The 27,193-nt window shown below is 38.6% G+C and overlaps 1 protein-coding gene across 7 annotated transcripts in view; it reads left to right on the forward strand.

Annotated features, from left to right (window-relative positions):
• GRM7 (glutamate metabotropic receptor 7) overlaps positions 1-27,193 on the forward strand; it is an 828,976-nt gene that overhangs the window by 501,594 nt on the left and 300,189 nt on the right. For all 7 annotated transcript variants that reach the window (XR_005989125.1, XR_005989127.1, XR_005989126.1 and 4 more), the window contains exon 5: positions 4,825-4,965. Coding sequence is in view for 4 of the 7 variants with exons in the window: in XM_041764566.1 (XP_041620500.1) it covers positions 4,825-4,965 (141 nt within the window). In the remaining 3 variants the exon portion in view is untranslated. The remainder of the gene's footprint in view (positions 1-4,824; positions 4,966-27,193) is intronic.

Raw genomic sequence — 27,193 nt, forward strand, 5'->3', positions numbered from 1 at the left:
ATGTTTGATGTACTAGTTTGGTGATAGAACATTTGTTAGAGAGAAGAGGTAGGGTAATAAGTGGACCACAGCAATGCACTATAGTCAAGGTTCTCAACCTTTGGAATATGAGAATCTCCTGGGAAACTTAAGGGGAAAACAATAGGGCTAATCTGCCTCCATGATCTGTTTTCTTCATCAGCTCTCTAATGACTGTGATTCCCACCACAGTGTGTGAATCACTGCTCGATGTATGGGCCTGAAAACCAGGGTCTCAAAGCAGGCTGATTTGGGTCCAAATTTCTTTCTCAGCCTTAGTTTTTAACTCAAAAGTGTTGGTATGATTAGTACCTACTTCTTAGGATTTATGTGACACTCATTGAGAAAATGGATCTGTTATCTTTGTAATTGTAACTATTAGTGCAATTTTTTTGTATGACCAAATGGAAATCTCACAAAGATTTTGACATCTGCTCACAAGAATATCTTATTTATACATTTATTCATTCATTAACATTACCATTTATGCCATTGGTTTATTAGAATGCTAGGAGAAAGTCTAGATTATGTATACATAGGAGATGCTCAGTGACTTCAATATTCTTAAGACAAAGCACATGCTATTCCATCTGAATAAATGCCCGGTGTCTTTACTTCCCCCACTTCCAGTTAAAACCTGTTTTTTCCTTTTCTCATCTGTCTTTACTCCCTCCGGGAAGCCCTCTCTGGCACTCTAAGACAGTTCTTTCTCTTTGTGTGCTCCCTAAACATTAGGTATCCTTTCTCCATAGAAACCATTACAGGTAGGCGATCCCCCGGGTGGTGCAGTGGTTTGGCACCTGCCTTTGGCCCAGGGCGTGATCCTGGAGACCCGGGATCGAATCCCACATCGGGCTCCAGTCCATGGAGCCTGCTTCTCCCTCTGCCTATGTCTCTGCCTCTCTCTCTCTCTCTGTGACTATCATTAAATAAATAAATAAGTAAGTAAGTAAATAAATAAATAAATAAAAGAAACCATTACAGGTATAATTTTATATTTATTTAAATGATACTTGCCAAAATCTATCTTCTTCACCAGGCTACCTATCAATCTGATGAGGGGCCATCTGTTTTAACCCAAGATTAGTGAGTATAGAGAATAGTGCCTGTCACAGGGTAAGTGCTCAAGAAATATTTAATAGATGAATGTGGTTATTTTACAACTAACAGTATTTTACTTCATCAGATACAATGATGAGTACTTACAAATAATGGCTCATTTAATCCTTCTAACAACATTAAGGTAGATATCAATATTAATCCTCTTTTACAGATGAGGAAACTGAGACACAAAATAGCTGAGTAATCTGCTCAAAGTTATATAGAAAATGCGAATGTTGGAGTCAACCCCAGACAATGTCTGATGTCTGTGTTCACCAGTACACTATGTGGCTTCCTTACTGACAGGAAGGAAGTACAGCTCTCAACAAACTGTTGAGGTGTTCAGGAAACCACTCAAAAGCAAATATATGCTGCATTACTACTTGACTAAGAGTTTTGAGTTTTCCCCTCAGGGTCCGTGGACCTTCAGTGGAGGAAGTGAAGACACAGGGCTATTTCAGGTTACCTTTTCAGCAACATTAATAAAACACAGCAACTAGATTAAAATACCAGGCTGGAGAGCCCAGAGTGATCACAGGGCATACAGGTGAGAAACAGCTTTGGAGGCTGCAAAGAGGCCCAGAGCAGCAATGCTCAGGAGTACACAGACAAGCAAGCACATCAGGAAAATTCACCGGCAAGTTCTGCAGCACGTTCTATCTTCCCGGGCCATCTACAGGCAATAGGATGGGAAGGCAAAGCTCCTGCCATACTGAGCCAGGTACCAAGTAAATGTCTCAACTATAGAAGCAAAGCAAAGGTCCTCTCATCTGAACCAAGGCATAAATTTGAGGCTGAGAGGGTGATAATACTGAGATCTTACAAATCGGGCTGGAATTGCTCAAGTCCCACCTATTGAAATTTAGAATTTGTTCTAGAATCCTGCTTCTCAAGTATGAACAGTAGAGTATCACGTGTTAAAATGCGAGATTCACCCTGGAGCCCTGCTTCTTAAAGTAGAAGCAGCATGATCATCACCTGGGGTTTGTTAAAAAATGTGGCATATTTGGCCCTACCCCAGACCTCAGAATCTGCCTCTTGGGAGATACTCAGGAAATTCATATATATATATATATATATATATATATATATATATATATATATGCACTTGGGAAGCAAGAGCCATTCCGGCTTATAGGTGAAGGTAGCCACCAGGCCCACAGGGAGGAGGATGAGGAGGCCACTAAGCACCAGCTATATATATGAGTGAAAAGGACAGGGGTGGTGGTTCACAGATCCTGCTCCTTTTCTGCTTTTTGCTGTAGTGCATACAGCCTTCCCAGTGCCTGCTTGCTTTCTCAAAATCTGTTTGTTCTCATTTAGAATGGAAGAAAATTCTGACTGTGGCTTTCCTTGTTTTCTTCTCTTTTAAATGTTCCACGGTCACCTACCTACCTGTTAGCACAAACTAATCCTTCCTTCCTCACCAGACTTTTGCATTTCCAGCAGACACAGGATGGAGAGAAGTGTTTTGAAGTGATAGACATTTTTCAATAATGAGATTTTCTTTAAAGATATTTTTTTTCTGAGCTGGGGCATGTATATATCCTTGCTACAATTTGAGCCATTTTGGTAGTTCCTATTCTGAGGAGGTTTGGAATTCAGACCTGTGGCATGTGGCAGAAGAGTTTACTTCTGAAACTTTGACTGTTCTGTTGAGGGCACTTCTTCCTGAAGGGTATGTTGTTTGGGGTGTTGGGCAGAGAGAGGCTCAAGGTGCTGTGATAAAGGAGTGTTTCAGTTGTCTGGCCACTTTAAAAATTACCTCAAATGTTACTGGCTTCATAAACAACCACCGCTGAGTGACTCAAGCTGGTCTCCGCTAAGTGGTTCACCTGCAGTCTGCTGGAAGGCTGCAGTGTCCAAAGAAATTTTGCAGAAAGTGACTGGGCTTTTTCCACATGATCTGCCATCCTCCTGTCAGTCATCTGAGAGCATGGCAGCTGGATTACAAGAAAGAGAATTCCACAAAAACAAGCCACAGTGAGCCCAGCGCTTCTCAGCCTCTGCATGTATCACTGCTGTCAATACCCCACGGAGAAGGGCACGGTTCATAAAGCGGGATATGGGTATAAAGCCCTGTAAGCATGGTCTAATCAGGGACCATTGTCACAATCTACCACTGTTGATTAATTTGTGTTTTGGGGGGGGCCAGATGGGAGGGGAGAACATGAGGCAAAATGGTGAAGAGAGAAAGCTCATCACCAGTCACCATGTTTGGGTGTACGTATATACATGACTAAATGCATACATTTAGTGTTCATGGAAACATGGGGGACTCATCCATATTTCCCCCTCAGAAGTTTCCTTTGCTTAGGAATATTATGTTATGCATACTCGAGCCAGATTACTTTCAAATCCATTAAGGTAGTCATATAAAAGGACAATTGGCCCACATGTAGTGACAAAAGCCTGGAAAATGACCTAAAAGATGCCAAATACTTCTATTTTCCCTAAAACATTGTGTAATGCCTTGTGCTTTATGTTTCTTTTTCTTTTTACTCTATCTCATTTACTTATTTCATATTTTCCATTTATAGTAGGTTTAATATATGTCGGGCCATGAATTTAGTATTGGCCACTTAGTGATGAATAGAGCTAACCTGATATGGCCTTCTCATGAAATTTAGAGTCTGTAGCTATTTTTTATGGCCTTAAAATGAAGGGAAAACTGGGTAATTTAAATAATGTGAAACCAAGTCCATCTCCTATTGTGGTTAACCCTGAACTCTGTAAGTTTCCAGCATCTTTTCACACCCTCAAGGTGCTGTGAGGGAAGGGGAAGGTGGTAGTGCTGACTTCATTTCTGCAGAAAGACGAAAGGAAAATGAGGGAAATGTGCACTTGCTCATGTTCCCCTGACTTAGGGAGATGAGTGAAGCTAGGCCTCAGGCCCAGCCTCAAGTTACTGACTCCTGTCTGATTCTCCTAAGACCTTGTGACTCCATTGGAACCTTGAAGCCTGCACTCCTGAATACATAGGAAGGGATTTCCTGGAGACTTGGCCTCTTGGGTTTCTCATCCATGCACTCAGTGAGCAGCAGTGAGCTTTATGTTAGACTCTGATTTACTTGTGGCTGTTTCAGAAACTTCCATTTTGATTAGAATATCAATTACAAAATAGGATGTCCTAAATGAAAGGGAGGTGTTAAAATGATATTCACACGTCAGTAGCTCACATAGAAATACAGAATCGGCCTAAGGGTTGACTTTGAGCATGCTTCTATTTCATTGAGCCTCTATTTCCTCAATGGCACAATAGGAATGATAGAGGTTGCTATATAGGTTGTTGAGATGAATAAAAGAATCTGCATGAAGCACAGAATCTTATCCATAGTAAGCACCAAAATGATCAATTATTATCTTGAGGAGGAGGAGGAAGACAGTTTGTCCCTGGTCTAGCATCACTAGAGATGCAAGACATGTTGTGATCATCATGTCATCTCTAAGGTCATTGTGACTATGTCATTTATAGGTCACATCTTTGCTTGACAGATTGAAATAGGGATTTAGCCATAGGATAGCACTAGAATATTTTTTTCTTTCTTTCTTTTTCTTTTTCTTTCTTTTTTTTTTTTTTTTTTTGATGCCACAAAAGAGCATCTAGTCTACTAAAATAAAGAAAACCCAGTCACTGGTATTTTTATTTCTAAACATTCCAGCAATGCCCCACAAGCAATGACCTTTTCATTTAACTCTGTTTAGGGTTTGATGCCTATTTTACATCCCGCACACTTGAAAACAACAGAAGAAATGTATGGTTTGCCGAATACTGGGAGGAAAACTTCAACTGCAAGTTGACGATTAGTGGGTCAAAGAAGGAAGACACAGATCGCAAATGCACAGGTAATTTCGTTCTAGTTGTCCTTCTCCTGTTACTCTACGTGGCCAGCATTGAAATGTCTGCATAGCTGACAGAAGGAAGCTTGGCTGGAGACAAATTGAAAAAGTAAATTGAATTTTACTAGATTGTTCAGAAAATGGAACAGGAGCATAAGTCTTACAGGACAAGAGAGGAACGGACAAAATTGTATTCTTTTCTGCCTGTCCATCTATCAGTAATTGACATTTTCATTGATTCTTGGAATTCAAAAGGGTCATGTTGCTTTGAATGCTCTCAGTGATAAATATTAGTTCATGTTTTAGCTAGGAGTTGGAATTCATTTTCACATAGACAAAAATCTGGCAAATCCCCTATCAGCACCAGATTTGACTGTTTTCATGGACCATACCATCTATTTGATTAAAGAAACAAAATACTTGGGTTTAGAGTAATGAGAATTCCAGTGGATTTCCATAACATGCAAGTTAATGAGTCATCTGCTATTTAAAATATGCTTAAAAATACTTAAGGGGCACTTGGCTGGCTCAGTCATTAGAGCATGTGACTCTTGATATCAGGGTCATGAGTTGGAGTTAGAGTTTACTTAAAAAAATATGTAGGCAGCCATGTAGGTAAACTTGCATAATTATTACAAATTAAAAGACATGTGTAAGCCAATGCATATATATGTGCATATATGAAGTAGTCAGAAGACAAAATTAAACATTCACTGGTGCATTTACAAATATTTATTGAGCAACTCCTTCCTTTTCAGAACAATTCTAGGTACCATGATCTGATGGTAAGCAAGCCAGGTCAAAACCCAGCTTTCATGCTGCTCAGTGGGGGAAAATTGACATTATTTTTGTGATCTCTCGATGAATACATAATTATAAACTGTTATAAGTGTCCTGAGGGATATATACATATATAACCAAGAAATTTCACTTATATTGGAGGCAGAACTGTCTCAAAAGACCTCCATGAGGAGCAAGTAGGCATTGGCTAGTTTGTAAGGGAGAGAAGGACAGACAGCAGAATTTCTCATGGAGGAATAACATGGCAAAGGGCTTATAGCAGGAGCAATTATGGTACCTCTGAGGATATAAAAAACAAAACTACCTGACTGAAGTACAGTGGCTAGGATGAATGTGTGAGCTGAGGCTACTAGTGTAGAGATGTGGACAGGGAATAAGCTGTATGGGTACATATGTGGAATTTGGTCTTTACCCTAAGCATACTGGAACCAGGACTGGGGGTGGTGGTGGTGATGGTGGTAGTTCTAGAAGCATGTGATGTGTTCTACTATCATATTACCTAGCCCTAGATTATAGAGCAGTACCCAACTTCATACTACAGTAGTCTTTATCATTTGTAGTGATGACCTTGAAATACCACAGAACCCTAAAATATTATTCTGAATGATCCAGAAGAGGCACTCATGTCAGATATACTGATACATAGTATATCTTTGCAGTGTGGATCTTTAAATATTGGTCATCCAGATACACTAGATTGACCCATTCGACAAACACTTATTACTGAGTAATACATGCAAACCATGGTCCTAAAAACATCACAAATGGTATAAAGATGCTTAAGTTTAAGGCTTTTTCTCAAGGTGTTTTTGTGAATGAGAAATAAGCTAGGAACAGAGCTATGAGTAAAAGTAATGATACAAAATTGATGTTACATGATTAGGTAAATAACTCAGTACATTACAATACCAGAGAACTCTATTCTCTATGACATGGTATATAGCAGCAGTGTTTTCAAGGATGTGATGTTTATAATATTGAAAGGAGGGATGAAAAAAAGTTATTTCAATGTTGACTAGGCCTGGGTGAAACAAAGTTCTCAAGAGGAAACTGAAAAAAATTAGTTTGACAGCTGGATAATTTGTCTATATGACAAGGAACATCCAGGTATACTAGAAGTATCTATATGATTGATGACAACAGTTTTTTGGTTCCTTCTGACATTTTGTGTTTTGTAGAGTCTAGAAGCTGGAATGGGTTGTCTTGTGGCCATTAGGATTGTCCTAAGACAAAGCCCCACCCTTTTAACATTTTAACACCTTGGTTTTATCTGTAGTTGCATTTTCATGCTGATCATCATGAATTGGGGTTCATAAAAAATCAAGTTCATTATCCAAATCATTATCTTTCAAAAATATACAAAGGGTTTTTTTTTCATACCCCACTCCTTCCATGTGAAAAATCTGTAATCATATTTACTAAATTATCTGTGACCCAAAATCATTTAAACATTGCCTCTTCCCTCTTTCCTTCCTTAACACTTTCACAGTTGTAAGATGTGCCATACTGAGTGGAGATAAATAATATTACTATGATTGTGTCTCTTATTCCTGTTACTGGGTTTGAGTACATGAATGGTCATATATTTGTTTCTTGTATTGCCATTTCCCAAATCCAATTAAACGTATATTCTGATGTGGAAGTATTCACAAAATGCTATTTTAAAGACTGTGACCCTTAAGAACAGTTGACCACTGAACAACATGGATTGGAATTGGTCCACTTAGACCAATTGTTTTTGATAAATTTAGCACTATAAATGTATTATCTCATGATTTTCTTAAGATTTTTCTTTAGCTTACTTTATTAGAATACAGTGAATAATACCTATAACATATAAAATATGTTAATTGTGTTATTGGTAAGACCCCCTTTCAACAGTAGACAGTAAAATTATGGGGAGTCCAAAGTTACAGGTGGATTTTTGACTATGAGGAGATTGGCAACCCTGACCCCTCCCCCACCACATTGTTCAAGAGTCAACTATGTGCTTCAACTTGGAAGTGGAATAATCAGAGAAAAAGCATGCTGAGATTTGGTACATTAGAGTGAAGGAAAAGATAGAAGTTACAGAATGAATTGTATTGATAAGAATTCTTGAAACCATGGTGAGAAATTAAGTTTTAATAATGGAAAAGAATGGATGGGAAGAGGAAAGTGTTGATGGGCTTAAGGATATAGATGATAAACAGGAAAGATGCTTTGGTAACCGGGTTTATTTTTAAGATTTTATTTATTTATTCATGAGACACAGAGAGGCAAATATGTAGGCAGAGGGAGAAGCAGGCTCCATGCAGGGAGCCCGATGTGGGACTCAATCCCGGGACTGTGAGATCACACCCTGAGCCAAAGACAGAAGCTTAACCGCTGAGCCAACCAGGCATCCCAAGTAACCAGGTATTGAAACATAAAAAAAAACGGTCGCATTGGAAAGAAATTTCCAGATGAGGAATCAGGCTAAGTCTGGCATTACAAACAGCAAGTCTGGCTCTAGACAGCATAGATAGTGGATATTCTGAAGACTGCAGAGAGCCTCCCACCTTACAAATCTCTCTCTGACTGGGCTTTGCTAAAGAAATAAGAAAGTCTTAAAACTCCTAGGATTTGGGCATAAAATAAAATGCCAACTTGTTTTTCTATATTTTTTACATAACCTTTTTAGCCATAATGAGGTATTTATTATATATTAGCTCCAAGTAGACGACTGATAAGTCAATCACCTGGCCAGACAGGTGCTTTGAAGATGAGGTGTGGGTCCCATACTATTTAGAGAGAGCAAATTTCTGCAGTTAGGGAATAGCAGTGAGTTCTGAGAAGCTAAGGTGGTAAAAGGTCATAGAAGGAAGAATAACTGATGAAAAACATGATATATTATTAAACTATGTATACTTCATAATTTAGCTTGGAGCTTGATCTGCCTGAATTCTTATAGAAACTTACCTGAACAACCAGGCAATTCTTATTCATATAAATTACCCATAGCATTTAAACGCATGTGTTCATCTCCTTCAAAACAAGGAAAGCTGCCATAGCCTTTAGCATTTTTTTAAATTTATTTATGATAGTCACAGAGAGAGAGAGAGAGAGGCAGGCAGAGACATAGGCAGAGGGAGAAGCAGGCTCCATGCACCGGGAGCCTGACGTGGGATTCGATCCCAGGTCTCCAGGATCGCGCCCTGGGCCAAAGGCAGGCGCTAAACCGCTGCACCACCCAGGGATCCCCAGTCTTTAGCATTTTAAGAACATCCAACTTTGCTTGATACCCAATTCCTAGTTCTTTTAACCTTTAGAGCTAGTCATTCTTTATCCTACCTTCCCTGGTGTTTCACCAATTTTCACTGATACAGCCTAAGACTTGCCGTTGACTCATCCTGTTCATGGGTTATCTTGACTGCCATCCCCCAAGAGGACATGTAGTTAAGTTCTTTGGTGGTTTAAGTTTTCTTTTCTTTTTTTTTTTTTTAAAGATTTTATTTATTATTCATGAGAGACACAGAGAGAGAGGCAGAGACACAGGAAGAGGGAGAAGCAGGCTCCATGCAGAGAGCCCGATGTGGAACTCGATCCTGGGACTCCAGCATCAGGCCCTGGGCCAAAGGTGGTGCTAAACTGCTGAGCCACCCAGGGATCCCCTGTTTAAGTTTTCATAGAAAACACAAACTCTGACAGATACTATACTGTTTCATAATAGACCTACATATTGTCAGGGACATAGTGGTACTTACATACACAATAAAGTAAGTTCTTCTAGATACTTCCAGAATAAAGTAAATTCTAGATACATTACAAAATAAAGTAAGTCCCTCTTGATACTTCTAAAAGTATACTTCCAGACTATTTGTTGTTTGGGGGCAGAAAGATCAGAAGTGATTTTCTTTTTTGTGCTTCCCTGCTCCCATCCCACTGGCTAAATATGTTTAGTTTATTCCTAATGTTTACTAGTATATTGTTGACACAAGGACCAGTTGTGAATCTGATCTTTTTGGGAATGACACATTTTTAGGGCAGTACCAAGGTTAAGGAAAGAAGGAAAAGTACACAGGTGGTGATATCCCTTAAAAAGGCATTTGAGGCCATCTTGGAGTCCAGAAAATCACTCTACCAAAATGTTTAAGAAACCAGTTTTTGGCATGAAAGAGGCCTGGGTTTGTGTTTTAGAGCTATCCCTGAATGCTCCTGTGAGAGACCGGACTTTATTTAACATTTCAAAGCCTTTTCTCATCTTTGAAACGGGAGTAATAAGTCTTTCCACTTTAAGTTTTTGTTGGGATTGTATTAGATAACTTACAGAGGATCTAAAATGACACTGGCGCATTAAAGCTCAGTAATGGTGGGATGCCTGGGTGGCTCGGTTGGTTAAGTGCCTGCCTTCTCCCTTTGGTGTGCTCTCTCTCAAACAAATAAATAAAATCTTTAAAATAATAAATAGTAATGGAGCAATCACCTCCTGTTTGGAGCTGAATGCAGTTGCCCGTGAGGGTTTCATGAAGATCCTATTGTCACATGTTTGTGCTATAGAAAATCAGGGTATATATCAAATTCTAACAGGAAAATAAAGCTATGAAATTGAGTAGGCATAAAGTATGGACAGGAGCTTTTCATTGGAGTATACATTGCACAGTGATAATGAGGCATCAAAAATTATAGACAGCATGCAACTTCATGCTATGATGGAATATGAAACTCAAGGCTTAAAGAATTTCAGTGCCAAGATGTAGAGTATGTATCCAAGCACCCATGAGCCTTGGACTTGACTGACACCTCATGTGCCAACTCTTGTACAATTTATCTCTGACATGCTGTATCTTTATGTGGTTGGTAGCATCCCTAAGGTCTTTGCTCTCAAACCCATCTTTTAAACTTCGAAGGATGTTCTGAAAATCTAAATGTGCTTGCCTCTTGCAGCTCATAAAAATTACCACTCTGTCATATCTTACGACTTACACAGAACATTTGTCTAACTAACATTACTCTTCCGCCAAATGCCATTTTGTGGATACTGATTCATCAGAGTTACCTCTTCACTGAACAGAAGGAACTCAGTATTTAGAAATCTATCATCCCATGAAGGGACAATTTGACTTTCAAAGATATGTTTTCCTTTTGAGATGACAGAGGATGAATAAATTGATGACTTTTTTAAAAATAAAAACAAAATAAAACATTGTTTTCTGTTGCTAGTGCTTGCAAGTCACACAATAAGCAAATTTGATTTTTATTTGAGTCCTTAATCAATCAGTGTGTACTGTGGAAAGAAATCAGAGGCTTAAGAGCATATTCTGGTAAATGTTCACATTTTGGGGGAATCCTTAAACTGTCTTTTTCTTTTCACCTCACTTCTCAAAGCTAATAGTTTAAGTAAAGGTCACTTTAGGGTGGAGCCGAAAAAGTCTTTTAAGAAATGCTGTTAATGAATAAACCAAAAAATAGTAAAATATAAAAATAAAATAAAATAAAATAAATAAAATAAAATAAAATTAAAATAAAAAAATAAAAAAAATGAATAAACCATGTATTTCTCAAGTTTTCATTCATTTCACATAGGACCCAGGCCCAGGCCCATTGGAGCCTATATAATTTAACAAGTCTATCAAAACAAAGGAAGAACACTTAAGTCAAGTGCTTTGAGAATATATGTGCAAAAAGCATTTATGACTGTACTAATTAATTTTCCTGCCATTTTACTTTATTCTGAATTGACATTTAATTGTTATATAGATATTCTGTTGCAGCACCTAATTTACTCAGCATGATTGAGGAATGCACATCAAAATGTTACAGATAATGTCTGACCCTTTGGTACTCTGACTTTTTGAAGTCCTTTTGATGAGAAGCAATGTAAAATACCATTTTTATACCTTTGTGCTTTTTTAAATACAAATTCAAGGCTGATTCATTGTGATTTAGTCTGCATGTAGCAACCACTATGGAATTGTGTTAATATGTTCTTTGTTAAAATTTTTATTCTGACTTACCTCTAGAAATCAAAATATTGGTTGTTGTTTCTCTTGCTACCATCACCCTTATGTCTGCCCCTACCTCCTTTCTAAATGGCTGGTTTCTGTCTATATGGGAAGTGGAACCATATCAGTTAAAACAATATTTTTTAATTCATTAAAAAATAATAGTAAGTATTAAATTTCTCAGAATCATCACAGAAAGGCTAGGGTATTACTGTTTTTGCCTTGGTTTCAACCTGTGTTGTGAATGGACAAGTCCTTGTGGTTTTTTATTTTTTGGAAGACCTTCTGCAGCAATCATCAGGAAACCTTGAAAAAGGTTTATTACTTACAAGACCTTGAGATTACACACCTGGGGCCACCTAGCGGGGTGGTGGGTAAAAAAAGAAAACATGCTCATGGCCTTGTGGTTCTATTTTAATTGAGAGCCAAGGTGGGGCTCTGGTTTCACCTGCTTATTCTTGGTGAGATTGAAAACACAGTAGTGGGAATTTAAAGTGCAGAAAGAGAAAAGGGAAGTGGCCCAAATCGTCCATTATTGACATCTATCAAGATCTAAAATAAAGGGCTCTCACTGGGGAAAGGTCCACAGAACTCTTTATGTGTTCCTATGGCTGGCAATATGTTAAAAGATAGCCCTCTCCATAAAGGATGCCTCTGCAATCAAAGCTTAAGGTAGGTACTTGCATTACAAAAACAAAAACAAAAAACTATTAGGGCTTATACTACAATCTACCCTATGATGCCAAGGGATCAAAGTCAATGAAAAGGAAATTAACTTCCTGAGTAGCTGATAAGCTGAAAGTCAGGGATAGAGTACATTGTAACCCAGAGGGGTACACACCCAAGTAGGATTATTATAGCAAAACCTTCAATAATTACAGAGCAAGAGTCTGAAATCCAATATGTAACCATTGTCCTCAAACAGGAAAGGTCAGCCATGAACATAGGTCCATGATCTCAGGGGCCCACCCTGATAATTTGAAGGATTTGAGTAATACTGGGAAATGTTTTATCACCTTGGGCCACCTGGTATAAGTAGGTTTGAACCTGTCCTGAGTTAGTAGATGTTTCTATAAATCAACACATGAGTTTCTTAGTCCTAAAAATAGGTCAATTCAATTAAAGGAGGGAACAATGCAGTTCGGTTACCCACATCAGGCATATATGATTTAATAAGCAGCATTTCTATGAAAACAAAAGAAAAAAGTGACAGTTAAGAATTGGGTATACCAGAACTCTACTTTTTGAGTTCTGAATGCACTTAGTTGAGAAAATTTCATAGATGTCAGGCTCAAAGCAACTTTAGATGGAGTAAGGGCACACAGTGGCAGTCTGATAGATTTTGCCAATTTGTGGTTTGTATGTCTCCACTGATTTTTCTAAGTGGCTCATGTGATACCATGTGTGAAGACTGTTCATATATGAGCTATTGTGATTGCTCTGAAGTTGGTTATCAGATTGTTCCACTTCAGTCTTAGTTCTCAACGATTCCAAGTCAGAAGGTTTGGCAAAAATTGGAAACCTTAGTTTGGAAAATTGTGATTAGATATTGGAGGAAATGACAAGAGTTTGGTATTATGGTCCAGTATACAGGTAAAAAACAAAACCTCAGTGATAATTAAAAGAACCAGAATCTAATATCCACAGGTGTATATTATAGTTCCTACTGACCTATCTTTCCACCTACAATTATCCCAGTATCTATCAAAGATAAGCATAATAAGACTAACTTGTTTGCAAATTAAGTCCAGTTTCATTCAGTAAACTTGGCTTGATGATGTAAGTGCATGTAAGAATAATGATTGACCATGTAAGGCTTTTATTTATTTATTTATTTTTATAAAGATACTTCTTTATTTCTTTTTAAATTTTATTTTTTTAATTTCTATTTATTTATGATAGTCACACACACAGAGAGAGAGAGAGAGAGAGAGGCAGAGAGAGAAGCAGGCTCTATGCAGGGAGCCCGACGTTGGATTCGATTCTGGGTTTCCAGGATCGCGCCCTGGGCTAAAGGCAGGCGCCAAACCGCTGCACCACCCAGGGATCCCGATGTAAGGCTTCTAAAAGCTTGCCTTATTGGAATCTATTATAGTGAATTTCAGACTGAACTTTTAACAGCCTCTTTACAGAATACCTATAGATATGAGTGGATTACTATCTTTTTGAGGTCCCCAAATATCCTGAGGTTCCTGGGTCTGTCAGGAAGTGGCCTGCCTTTCTCACCTGGTAAGGCTGCAGGGAATCATGAAAGCAAGGTACCAGCCTATTTTTCCAAGGGGCCTTATTGGCTTCTTCATGTCAACTTTAGTTTCTTAGAGCTATCTGGTCATACCTGAATCTCTGCAGGTCTCTCTCAAATAAGATTTTCTGATCAAAGGCTTGGTAATACAACCAGTGTTTCCAATGATCCTATTACAAGGAGAGCAGATTCTTACTGAACTAATGCAAATAACTATATTACCATGAAAATAAGAATACTCACTGAGAGTTCCCAAATTCTGGAGGGATCAGGGGAGAGAAGGACATCAGTGTTTCATCTTCACTCACAAAGATGTGTTCTAAATCACTGTAAGTTATAAATAGCTTAGGAGGAAAGGTCTCTTTCCTCCTAATTAAGTAAGGTTAATTGTTGAGCTATCTTTTTATATCTGGAAAACAAAAGATTAAAGAACCAGCAATATTTCATACAAAAATATTTTCATGAAAGTTATAATCATCCTTAGTTCATTCAGTCCCATGTAATTCTTGTTGCTCTTTTGTTAACAGTTATGAATGTAGTTGTTTCCTTAGAATTTTGTAAATTCTTCCCTAATTCTACTGGTATGATCCACAAGTAATAAGAAATTTACACTCTAGGGTACATGTCGAATTCTTTCCATGAACTTCTCTTAAGAGGAAACGAAAGCTTTTGCCAAAGCATCACACTGTAACAATGATGGTAAATGATGAAGTCTTAAAAATGGCCATGGTTAATGAGGAGAGTTCATTAACAAGGAAATAAGGCTATTTCTGGGACACAAACATTTAAAGGTGATAACTAGAATTATAAGTGATAAAAATATACGAGGAGATGTCAGATTTTTAGGAATTTTGTATGATTTCTGGGATACTTACATTAATATTAATAACATTTGCTCATATAATACAACTTAAGGTTTATCATCCTTTATTTGACAACTTCCCATATAATTTAACATATCAAATAAGCCTAATTAGTGTAACATTCATCTCTGTCTTTCTCTCTCTTTCAATTCTGATAAGGAGAAGACATTGTGACACATTCCAGGGGTTCTCTGGAAAACCCCAAATTCATTTGAAGGTCAAAATGATTTAAGTTAGAATTTTATTTGAGTGACGTTTGTCAAAAACATCAAAAGGTTTGGACACTTGGTCAAACAGGATCATAGATCACTCTGAGACAACACTTAGTTATCCATTTAACCAAAGTGACAATAGAAGGCTTTGCAGGCAAATACAGAAAGTTACATCGTTGTGTGTGTGTGTGTGTGTGTGTGTGTGTGTGTGTGTTTTAAAACAACATAGTTCTTCTGATAAAAAGGGCCAGCCTTCTTAAATAATCAAAGACCTGTTAAGAAACACAGGAAAGTTAAAAAAAGAAAAAAGAAAAGAAAAAAGAAACACAGGAAAGTATTTTGACAAGATAAAAATCTTTGTTTTACAGGCAGGTACTTCGAAGGTAAAGAAAAACCTTCCTCGCACAATATCTTATCAAGAGCAGATCAGTAGTCTAAGAAAACTTGTCCTTTTAGCAGAAGAAAATTTTACATGAATATATTTGGTATTAAAGCTTAATTTTATTTTTTTAAGATTTTATTTATTTATTCACGAGAGATCCAGAGAAAGAGAGACAGAGATATAGGCAGAGGGAGAAGCAGGTTCCTTACAGGGAGCCTGATGTGGGACTGGATCCCGGGATCCTGGGATCAAGCCCTGAGCCAAAGGCAGGCGCTCAAGGGCTGAGCCAACCAAGCGTCCCGAAGACCTTCATAATAACAATATAGTTTTTAGCCAATTTGACCACACAAGGTGAGTTTTTTTCTTCCTAACTTTCTATTCCATTTTGTCCTTTGTTTCCCTATTTCCCATTGTAAAATAATGTTTTCTTTTAGGACAAATTTACTTTTCTTTCCTCATAACAAAAATGTACCTTCATATCTTTTCTTTTTTCCTTTTTTTTCCTACACCTGTTCTCAGCCAAAAATATATCCTACTTTCCTTGCGTACAGCTGTTTCCCTTATTTCCAGTAGCTTTAATGACGTATTGGAATTTTTAACACTCAAAAATCCTTTATTTCTAATGAAAACTAATTGTGTTGTGAACTGCCTATTAAACCAACATTCTCTGGATTGACGAATATATGAATACACTCATAAGTTCTAAAGACTTACAACATGAACTTGAAAAACATTTGGGTTAGTTTCTCTTATATAACTGGGATTTAGAAAGATTTAATCCATGAGCACTTATTTTTAAGCCATTAAATAGAGCTCTTTTACAAATTTGGGAAATACTTCCCAGAGGTAGGAAAATACCATATGTGTAACATACATACATGGACCTACAGAAGCAGACAGACACCGATCTCTTGCTTTCATTCCAAAATTGTAGCCATGAAGTAGGCATTACCCAAAACTCACCAGTTTCTAAGAAATTGTGTCTCTGGCAGACTGAAGGAGTTAAAGTTATCTGCTTAAAAGCTTTTGTTAATGTTCGTGGAGAAGACTTTTAAGTTTTTAATTTATCCTTGACAAGTAATCTTGAGGAAACTGTGATCAAGAGCCATTCTATCAATTTGCATTTTTAAAACTTTTATTTAAATTCAAGTTATTTAGCAAAGAGAGTACAATATTGGTTTCAGGAAAATTCAGTGATTCATCACTTATATTCAACACCCAGTGCTCATCTGGGCAAGTGCCCTCCTTAATACCATAACTCTTCTAGGCCATTGCCCACCCACCTCCCTCCATCAACCCTCAGTTTGTTCTCTCTGACTGAGTCTCTTAGGGCTGTTTCCTTCTCTCTTTTCTTTCCTTCTTCTCATATGTTCATCTATTTCGTTTCTTAAATTCCACATTTGAGTGAAATCATATGCCATTTGTCTTTCTCTGATTTATTATCAGTTTGTACTTTTATTTTTTTAATAATAAATTTATTTTTTATTGGTGTTCAATTTACCAACATACAGAATAACACCCAGTGCTCATCCCGTCAAGTGCCCCCTCAGTGCCTGTCACCCATTCACCCCCCAACCCCCAGCCCCTCCTCCACTTCCACCACCCCTAGTTTGTTTCCCAGAGTTAGGAGTCTTTATGTTCTCAGTTTCTACTTTTAAAAGGCCTCTTTGTTTCTGTTTCTTTTTCAAACCCCAACAAGCTTTAGTTGCCTCCTGGGGTGTTAACATTCCAAAGACAAGGTAAGATTTTTATCTTCAAGAACCAGAGAAAGGAAGTGTAAGTTTTCTTCTAGGAGTTTGAGTGACTTTTGAATAGTTTTGGAAGTCCCAATTGAAAGGCAGTAGCTGGGTGATCCCTGGATGGCTCAGCGGTTTGGCGCCTGCCTTTGGCCCAGGGCACAATCCTGGAGTCCCAGGATCAAGTCCCACATCGGGCTCCCGGCATGGAGTGTGCTTCTCCCTCCTCCTGTGTCTCTGCCTCTCTGTCTTGCTCTCTCTCTCGCTCTCTTTCTCTCTCTCTCTATCATGAATAATAAATAAAAAATATTTTTTTTAAAAAAAGAAAGAAAGGTAGTAGCCTTGTAATTAGGAGGAGTACACTATAGAGAATAACTCTCTGGATTGAGGGTCAGGTGGGACCTCTTCAGGGTGGGAAACAATAAGGGGTTCTTTTGGATCACTCTAGTCATGAAAATGATAAATCTCTTGGACCACAACAGTTCTGCACAGCAGGACATAGCCACTTTATTAATGTTTTTCATTCACTGTAAGCCATACCAGTGATCCCTCTTTTGGAAGGATTGACAAGAGGCCAGACAGTAAATATCCCAGTGAAAAGAGGGAGGGCCCTGCTATCACTATCAGTGGCCCCAGACACCTTTGTGTTCCATTTCCCTTCTTCCTCTCTAGAGGTGTCCCTAACCTGGTCAGATTTTCCTTTGGTAGCAGGAATGATTCATGAGGTGTGTTTCTTAGTTCTGCCTTGATCAGGGGAAAGCCAAGGGGATTCAGAATGTGCTGTATCTTGGTGGAAATGAGCAGTTAATCCTGGTGGATCTTTAAGAAAGTTACAGGGGTGCCTGAGTTGCTCAGTTCATTAAGGATTTGATTTGATTTTGGCTCAGGTCATGATCTCAGGGATGTGAGGTCAAGCCTTGCATGGAACTCCATGCTAAGCAGGGGGTCTGCTTGAGATTCTCTCTCTCTAGCAGCCTGGGTTTCTCAGCGGTTTAGCGCCAACTTCAGCCCAGGATGTGATCCTGGAGACCCGGGATCGAGTCCCACATCAGGCTCCCTGCATGGAGCCTGCTTCTCCCTCTGCCTGTGTCTCTGCCTCAGACTCTCTCTCTCTCTCTCTCTGTCTCTCATGAATAAATAAAATTTAAAAATCTTTAAAAAAAAAAGAGATTCTCTTTTGGGGATCCCTGGGTGGCGCAGCGGTTTGGCGCCTGCCTTTGGCCCAGGGCGCAATCCTGGAGACCGGGGATCGAATCCCACGTCGGGCTCCCGGTGCATGGAGCCTGCTTCTCCCTCTGCCTGTGTCCCTGCCTCTCTCTCTCTCTCTCTCTCTCTCTCTCTCTCTCTCTCTATCATGAATAAATAAATAAAATCTTTAAAAAAAAAAAAAAAAGAGATTCTCTCTCCCCCTTCTTCACTCATGTACTCTCTAAATAAATAAATACATACATACATAAATACATAAATAAATACATAAGTAATAAAATCTGAAAAAAAAGATTATTCTAAAAAACAAAGAAAAAAAGTTACAGATTTTAGGGTCTTAGGAGATACTAGTCAGTTGATACATTTTGGCAGCCATACCATTCAGAGCCTATTCCAAACAAATAAGAAAAACTGAACACCAAATTAGTTCCCCTCTCTTCTTGTTGCCAAAAATCTTTAAGAGAAATTTGAATTTTGCTTCAGATACAGTTTGTGTATGTGGGGTTTTTTATTTCTTATTTTCTACTTCTTGACTTTTCTCCTATCTTAATCTTACATGTTATTCCTGGATCATTTTAGATAATGTCAATGTGAGAGCTTTCTGTAGGCAGCTGCTTTCTTTCCCAGGGTGTCCTGAGAGACTTCTCTGGGACTGAGATTTTCTTCACTACTGTAATATGCACAGGGTCTTTGGGAAAAGCCCCCAGGACCTCTGGAGCATAAACCAGGGTCCCAGCATGTTTGTATGCATGGCATTGAGTGACACCCAGGAAGTGTCCCTTGGGTTTTGCATTTATCAAAGAACTGGTGTACCTCCTGGTGGTTCTTAGAAGCCACTGGCACAGATGTTCAGGATGTTTATATTTGACTATTAGGTTTTTTGGATTGTCATGCCCTGGGTGGATTAAGACTCTGTCATCTGGTCAGAGGACAAAGAGCAATAAATAGTAGTTAGTAAAGCAGTGACACAGAGACCATGAGGCCTTTGTTAGGTTTTCCCTTCTGTGGTGCCATTGCATCCTGGATGGCCATTTCATGCTTCTGGGTAGGATACATAGTTTGGGCATGAACCACAGTCAGTGGTTGCAGGTGGAGGTCTCCTGTCCTCCATCTAGGGGAATCTTTTCCTCAGGCCTTTAGCCCAGCACCTCTCTCTGGGTGGTGACAAAACCCTTGCAATCCAATCTACCCTCCTTAGCTCTCCTTGGCCTTCAGACTTCGATGACCTCTACACACATTAATAGTCAATTAAGTCCTTCTAATTAGTAGTATAACAGTCTCGTTAGACCATATGGCCTTGATCACAGTGCTCTGCGGAGATCATTGGATTTCTATGACAGCTATAACCTCTTGGGTTGGATATTGCAGGTAACACATGACATAGGCAATATGCAAGAGCACACAGCAGCAAAACAGACCCCAAGCAAATGGTGCTCCTTTCCCAGATGGCAGTAACCACCTGAGTTAGGTGGTTAGTAAGCAAGTTGCAGGTACAGGGCATTTCCCTCCATCAACTACAAGAGCAATCATGCAATCCTGCCAATTATACCAACTGTTTTTGTGCTGCTATCAGACTGCCAATAAGCAATGTTACGATTGGACTGGACTTTGGGGTTCTTACTATAATTTCAATACACCCTTCATCAACAACCATCAGGAAACTTTGAATAGATACGTGTTTATTACTTAAAAGACTGGAGATTATACAATATATCTGAAGCTACACAGCAAGGTTTCAGGAAGAGAGCAAGAGAAAGAACATGCATACATCAGCCCAAAGTTCTGCTTTTATTAAGGCTGAGGGTGGGGGCCTAAGGTTTTATAGGTTCACTCTTTATTGTTGAGTTTAAAACATAAGAGTGATCATTTAAAGCATGAAAAAAGACAAGTGGCCTAAATGGTCCCTTCCCTAATCAACCGAGATCTCTGAAACAAAGCAGCCTCATTATAGGTGGCCAGGCTCTTTATTTAGTTGTGTGGCTGGCAGTGTGTTTATTGGAGATAGTGGCTGTCGAAGTGGGTGCCTCTGCAGACCTTATATCAGGAAGCTTCTGTTTTGAATTACAAAACAAAAAACCAAAATGTCAAGACTTATACTGTAGGTATATAACTTTGTATGGCATTTTATAGCATCTATTTGAGTGAATTTACTAAAAGAATTTAGCTAGTTGAAACAATAATTAATATAGAATTCCCCAAATTAGAATTATCTGCATGTTACATCTGAAGTCCTCACTATTCTTGGAAAACTTCTTTTAATTCTTTCTGGAACAGGAGTATTGGATAAAAATACATGTCTGTAAAAGATGATTACATTTCTAGACATTTGGTTCCCATAATGTAATAGTAAAAAAAAAAGGGGGGGTTAGTGGGTGGGGGGGGAAGGCTTTAGTGTAACACTAAATGCCATGTTAGTTCTATGGCTTTGTCTTTAATGTGCTTAGATGTGAAACTTTATTTTCTTATATTAAAATCAATAGTTACCTTTTAAAGGAATTTAAGAACAAAAATGTGGTTTCTTTTTGATGAGCAGTATCTCACTAACTATGTCAATTATTTCACCAGGTAAATTTGAGAGAAGATGAGCAAGATGGTGGCAGTGCTTGATTCTGAGCAATTAGTGTAGCCTTTCCTATGGTTACCTTTTTTTTTTTTCCTAAGGTTTTATTTATTTGAAAAAGAGAGAGAGAACAAAGCAGAGGGAGCAACAAATAGAGGAAGAGGGAGAAGCAGGCTCTCTGCTTAGCAGGAAGTGGGGCTCCATCTCAGGACCCTAGGATCATGACCTGAGCTGAAGGTAGATGCTTAGCTGACTGAGCCACCCAGGTGCCCCCTATGGTTATCTGTTAAAGTAGGTACAACTCTCAGGCCACAAAACTGGTAGTGTAGAAATACTGTAACTTCTGATTGTTTTCTATAGTTTCACTTAGTTTTCAAGACTCTATTCTAATAGTTTATCAAATTTAATCCATATTTTTAGAGGCCCTCATTCTACCCAATCACTAAGGTTAAGCCCTAGTTACAGAGGGCTTTTCAAAGCCAGAACATAGGAGTTGCTTGCAAGGTCCTTTTACTCTGTGCCTTTGGCATCTCTCCATGACTTCTTACTGTGCGTGAACCCACGTCCAGGAATGTACCTTGCCTGTGCTGGCCCATAACAGAGGAGATGTCAGCTGACTACAGCTGATTCTTGATCCTGGCCTCAGCACCCTAGGTTCAGTTCTGGGTTTAATTACTTCTGTAACCCTCCTGTGACCAGGATGGAAGAGATTACAAGCTTGGGACCCTTTCCAGGTGCATGGCCCAGCGTTCAACTCTGTGCTTCCCTTTAGTCTCTTCCTTCTCCTCTTCTATTTCTGAGTGTCTTTGTTAGAGGTTGGGGGAGGAGGCTACCTTAGATCCAGTCTAATCGCTCCAATCCTCTTGTATATCGTGTACACAGTATATCCTGAATCCTTCAGGACTTCAACTTTTAAAGAGGAGCGTAGTACCACATGATATTGGCTTCTAAAACCCAAAAGTCAGTCTTTTTTTTTTTTTCCTGTTCTCCTGTGTTATATTATGAAGTCACTAAAAATAGTGAATAAGAGCTATAGCTTCCAGGGCTGAGAGACAGTCACAAGAAAAGCAGGAAGGAAAAAAAGAAGGAAGAAGGAAAGAAGGAAAAAAGAAAGGAAAAAATGAAAAGCACATTAAAAATAGCATTAACATAGAAGAATATTATCATACAACACTAGATTAGCACAACCCAAGTAGAAGAGGTACAGATGGCAGGCCAGGTCCTTGTCTTCACTAAACAGTGTAAATGTAGCACTAAACTCCTAAAGCTCATTTTCCTAAATCTTTATCAGACATGCAAGGTGTGCGGGCTGGCTATCCTCAGCCTTCTGAAGTAGATGTTTATAGGACCCTGTGGTAAATGAATTCTTCTTTTTTGCCACCTGCCCTTCAAAGCATACAAAAGGGTCTCCACCACATACCATTTTTACTTCAAGCCATGTTCCCTCAAAGTCCTCTTGCCAGACAGCACACCAAAGCCTCTCTGGGAATTGTGCTTAGTTCTGTGCAGAATGAAGCCAGGCAGTGGAACACCAAATTGAAAGCCCAGGGGTATGCAGGAAAAATGGGTCCCATAAATGTTAGAAACCACAATTATTTGAGCTGTGTGTCATTTCTTTCTCATTAGCTCTGATAGGCAATGGCTTTAAAAATGGTAGTTATGGCCTTTCCAGATTCAGAAAGTCTGTCAGGCTAAGCAGTTAATGAGAAGGAGTTCCTGAACTAGGGGAATCGATGTGTACGTGTCTTCTCAGCATCAGTCCTTGTAAACAAAGTGCCTCTTCTGAGCAATAAAAGTATTATAAATTGGATGCTTAGGGTTATTTTAGTAGGTATGAGAAAGGGCTGTTGAATGACTTATCAAGTATCATCAAGCAACTTAGAATGGAATATAGCTATCTTTAGGAAGAGTTTCTAATAATACAGGTTTTCTGCTTTTTTCTTTTTTTTCCTCTTTTCCTTCTTCCAAAGAGAAATATGGATACTAAAAGCATTTTTATAGCATGTGCAGCATCATATTCATTTTTTTCAAGAATAAAAATGTGTTCCCTGGATAAATCCCTACCATATATATAAACCCAGATAAAAACTTGGAAGAGCAACTTCTAACTTTGTCTCACTATTTCCAGTAACAGTAGATCAGATATGTGGATGAACACATGGGGAGGCTTCCCATTTCTTCATCCTCAAATAGTATTTATTTTTCCCCTTCCTGGGCACAGGTAGCTGTATGCTAACTAGAAGGATAGTGACTATTAGGTAGAAACATGCTAGTCAGGCTGCCTGCTGAAGTCCTACAAGATGACTCATTGTGTCACCATGGGCTGGTGACTCAAACATCCTGAGCCTCTCCTTTCCTCACGTGTAAAATCAGGGTAAAAATAGTCCCTACTACACAGGATGATGTATAAGGTTAAGCAGAATGGTGCCATCTCAATTTGCATGCTCAGTGGGTTGAGCTTCCATTGTTCTGCTGGTTGGTGGTGATGACAGACGCTATCTTTGGCAAAAAGAAAGAAAGAAAGAAAGAAAGAAAGAAAGAAAGAAAGAAAGAAAGAAAGAAAGAAAGAAAGAAAGAAAGAAAGAAAGAAAGAAAGAAAGAGAAAGAAGAAAGAAAGAAAGAAAGAAAGAAAGAAAGAAAGAAAGAAAGAAAGAAAGAAAATCCTCCATGAGTTACAATTGCCTGTCCTTTCTTTATTTTTATACCCAGACTTTGTTCTTCCTTTACATGTCCTTTGCCTTATATATCATTATACACAAATTAAAACACTTTTATGTGCTTTTATCATCCAATATGATCCCCGTATTGATCTTGTAAAATAGACAATGTATGTATGTATCATCCCCTTTTTACAGATGGTAAAACAAAACAAAACTGAAGGTTGGAGAAATCCTGTGATGTCCGAGTGAGCATGATTGCTAGTAAGAAAAATCTAATAATTCCAGCAGCGTACATTGATTTTCTCATGAATTCAATCACTCCTTCACTTAGCAAACGTGTATGGAGTAGCTGCACGGGGCCAGGCCTGTGCTGGAGGTGAGGACACAGGCTTTGCTCTCAGGGGCATCTATTCTGGTACAGGAGGCAGACAGAAAGCCAAAAGAAAATGAATAAAATGATTATAGATTGTGACTAATACTGTGAAAGAAACAAATAGGTAGCCAAACCAGAAGCTCACAGTAAAGAGTTATTGCAGGAAAGTGGGGTTGGCAAAGATCACCGCAACGGCGCTGGCTGTCCTTGAAGGATTATTATGCCCATTTCACAGGTGAAGACATTGTGTCTCACTTGGAGCAACTAAGCAATGGAGGCAGCTGATTTCTCCCAGTGCCCTTTGTCCTAAGACCTACTTTCCTTCCAGGCCTCCTGGAAAACATAAGTGTGAATAGGCACTTGCTCATTTGGGGTAACTTCATGGTTTTGTTTATAGATCAATTTCCTTGCATTGAGATACCCAGCCACATAAGGACTCTTAGTAAAACTTATTTGAAAACGATCCTGGATTGATCTGCTTGTCCTCCCTTATAAACAGTACAATGCAGTGGAGAAGCAAGTTGACCTCATTTCTTTTCTCCTCTCCTGAACTCAAAATAAGGCAATATTTTCCAGTTTATGTTCAAACTTTGTTATATTGATGAACAAGCTAGTGCAGAGAAAAAAAGACACAGGATTCAAACTTCTTGTCCCATAATTATACAACAGGGAATTGCAGCCACAACCATAAAATTCTCTCCAAATATATCTCACCCCTGTGGGATTCCCTGTCATTCTAGGGTGGGACAAAGGGACCTGCAGCCTTATCAGAGCAGATGGTAGAGACTGAAGGTGAGAAATGGAGTAAGTATAAAATAATATCTTGAAGAGGATGCGTACCAGGATTGGAGAAGCAGTTACAAATTGAACTACCAAAGTTGTCCCATACTCTGACAGAAGCAGGCAATTTGCTATGGAAGGAAAATGTTGAATTACAATATGATATTGCTTTTTCATTTGAGAAAAATGCAACTGTCATGAGCAAGTTTCAGGCAAGTTTGTAACAAATGGCTACATTTTAGAACCAAATTTAAAAAAAAGAGAGAGAAAAAGAAAAATATGCCAAGAGCCAATCCGGAGCAGTTCTCCTGGGGATACAAGTGTACACAAATCATTAGGACACATAGTTATTGGACTTGTAATGTCTGACAGCCAGGCTGTTAACATGACTACATAAATCATGCTTCCACCACAGACTATATTTTAAGAGATTCTCTCTTTCCTTGGATAAGTTTTGAGGTTGCAGAGAAAGTGTTAACTGAATTTTAAGAAGTGCTCACAACCTAAATTGGTGCTATTTTTAGCATTTAGTAATCACTTTACATCAATATCTATGACATTTCAATGCCCATATATTTTTCATTGAAAGAAGACTAAAGCTCTAAGCCTGGTCTTCAGGGCACCCTCTAGCAGGGTTCCATCTCCTATTTCTGCAGCTCCGAACTTCTTATAGTTCTGTGAAGGCACCTGGATTTTCTGTACCACAGGGCCTTTGTATGTACTGTTGCATCTGCCTGGAATTCTCTTTCTTCAGTACAATGGACTAGTTTGACTAGTTAACCCTCATTCATGCTTCATATCTCAGAGTGTCACTTCTGTGAAAAGCTTCCACTGATTCTCCTACCACAATGCCTGTCAGGTTCTTCATCTTCTCCCCCATTTGTTTCCTTTGAACTGTATTGTATACGTTTGTGATGGTGTCCACCTTAGGTGGAGTATGTGGTGAATGTCTCTGTCTTGTACTCAGCAGCAAGCTCAGTGAAATCAGGCCCTCACTTCTCTGGTGATGACTTCCTTCACGCTGCCAGCTCTAGTTCACTCAGGGATGGAGTAGGAGTTGTCAAAGAATTAACTTTGCTTCCCATCCTTAAAACAAAAATCTGCTTTGTATAAAACATGTCCATGCAGTTGATCAAATAGGGAGGGGGTAGGGTCAGGTGGCATGTGCCTGTGTGGCCCTAAAAGTGCCCAGCTTTTTGCACTTAAGAGAACTGAAGCACAATCTCTGATTTGTGGAGTCAGCTTGGGCAAATGGATTGAATCAAGGGCTTTGTAGGATTTATTGGCCTGCACGTTTTAAATGTTTTATAAACCTATTATGTTGTTTTTTTACAAGACACAAAAAGGAAATAGCAAGATCTGCATTTATCTGAGTTGACAAGTGTTCCATTTTAAGTAAAAATGTGAAAACTCCAAAATCCAATAAACTGTAATATATAAACCATTACTTCCTTAAAAAAAAGAATCGCAGGAGCAGAGGAATAGGAACACATCAGCCTCTCAGCTTTGATCATGTCCTTCCCTCTATTGATTATTGCTATTCTCATAACTGAAGAATTGCTGCATTTTTTTTCTGAATTGCTGCATTTTTATATGCTAGGAGGAAGAAATTAGATTCTGCTCTAAAACCATAGTAATAAAAAGAATAAAATAGCCAATTCTTCTTAGATATTTATATGACAATCTCTCATCCCGCGAAACTCATCAGTGAATACATAATGAAATGTAAAAACTCTTTAGCTTTTAGCAAGTTTTACACTTAAGATCTTAATTTTGAGCATATTTTTTAAAATAATAAGCAGAAATACTATTTATTGTGTACATGCCATGTAAAGCTCAAGCACTTTTCATAGACATATTGAGCATATTTTTTTAAATAATAAGCAAAAATACTATTTATTGTGTACGTGCCATGTAAAGCTCAAGCACTTTTCATAGACAATGGTAATCCTCAAAATGAGCATTGCATTTTTTGTCCTCAGTTTTTGGTTGAGGCAAATGAAACCAATATTAACTCTTTTTATCCCCAGGACAACCCTCTGAGATAGTTATTTCACTGTTTTGTGAAGGAAAGGATGGAAGCACAAGAAGCCACAGTGACTTGCCCAAGCTCACAAGGCACAGGATGGCAGCTAAGCCTTCAGAGAGCTTCATTACGCCACATTCTCATGGTCATTCAGTTCGAAGGTGGCAGAGACAGAATCCAAAGCCAGGTCTGGCCACCACCACAGGCTTATGTCACTATTTGTTTTTGTTTTTGTTTTGTTTTGTTTTGTATTCTGTACCAAGCTCTCCTTCTGAATAGAGACACTTCCTAGTAAAAATGCTGTAATGCCAAGACATTCAGGATCTAGCAGTAGCCACTACTATGACTAAAGAGAAATGGAGTGCCATGTGTGACCACATGCTTCTGGGTCTTTTGAACAAGTGCTTTAAACTTGGGTGTCCAACAGGAG

The sequence above is a fragment of the Vulpes lagopus genome, chromosome 7 (genome assembly GCF_018345385.1).
Source record: "Vulpes lagopus strain Blue_001 chromosome 7, ASM1834538v1, whole genome shotgun sequence".
Taxonomy (NCBI): domain Eukaryota; kingdom Metazoa; phylum Chordata; class Mammalia; order Carnivora; family Canidae; genus Vulpes; species Vulpes lagopus.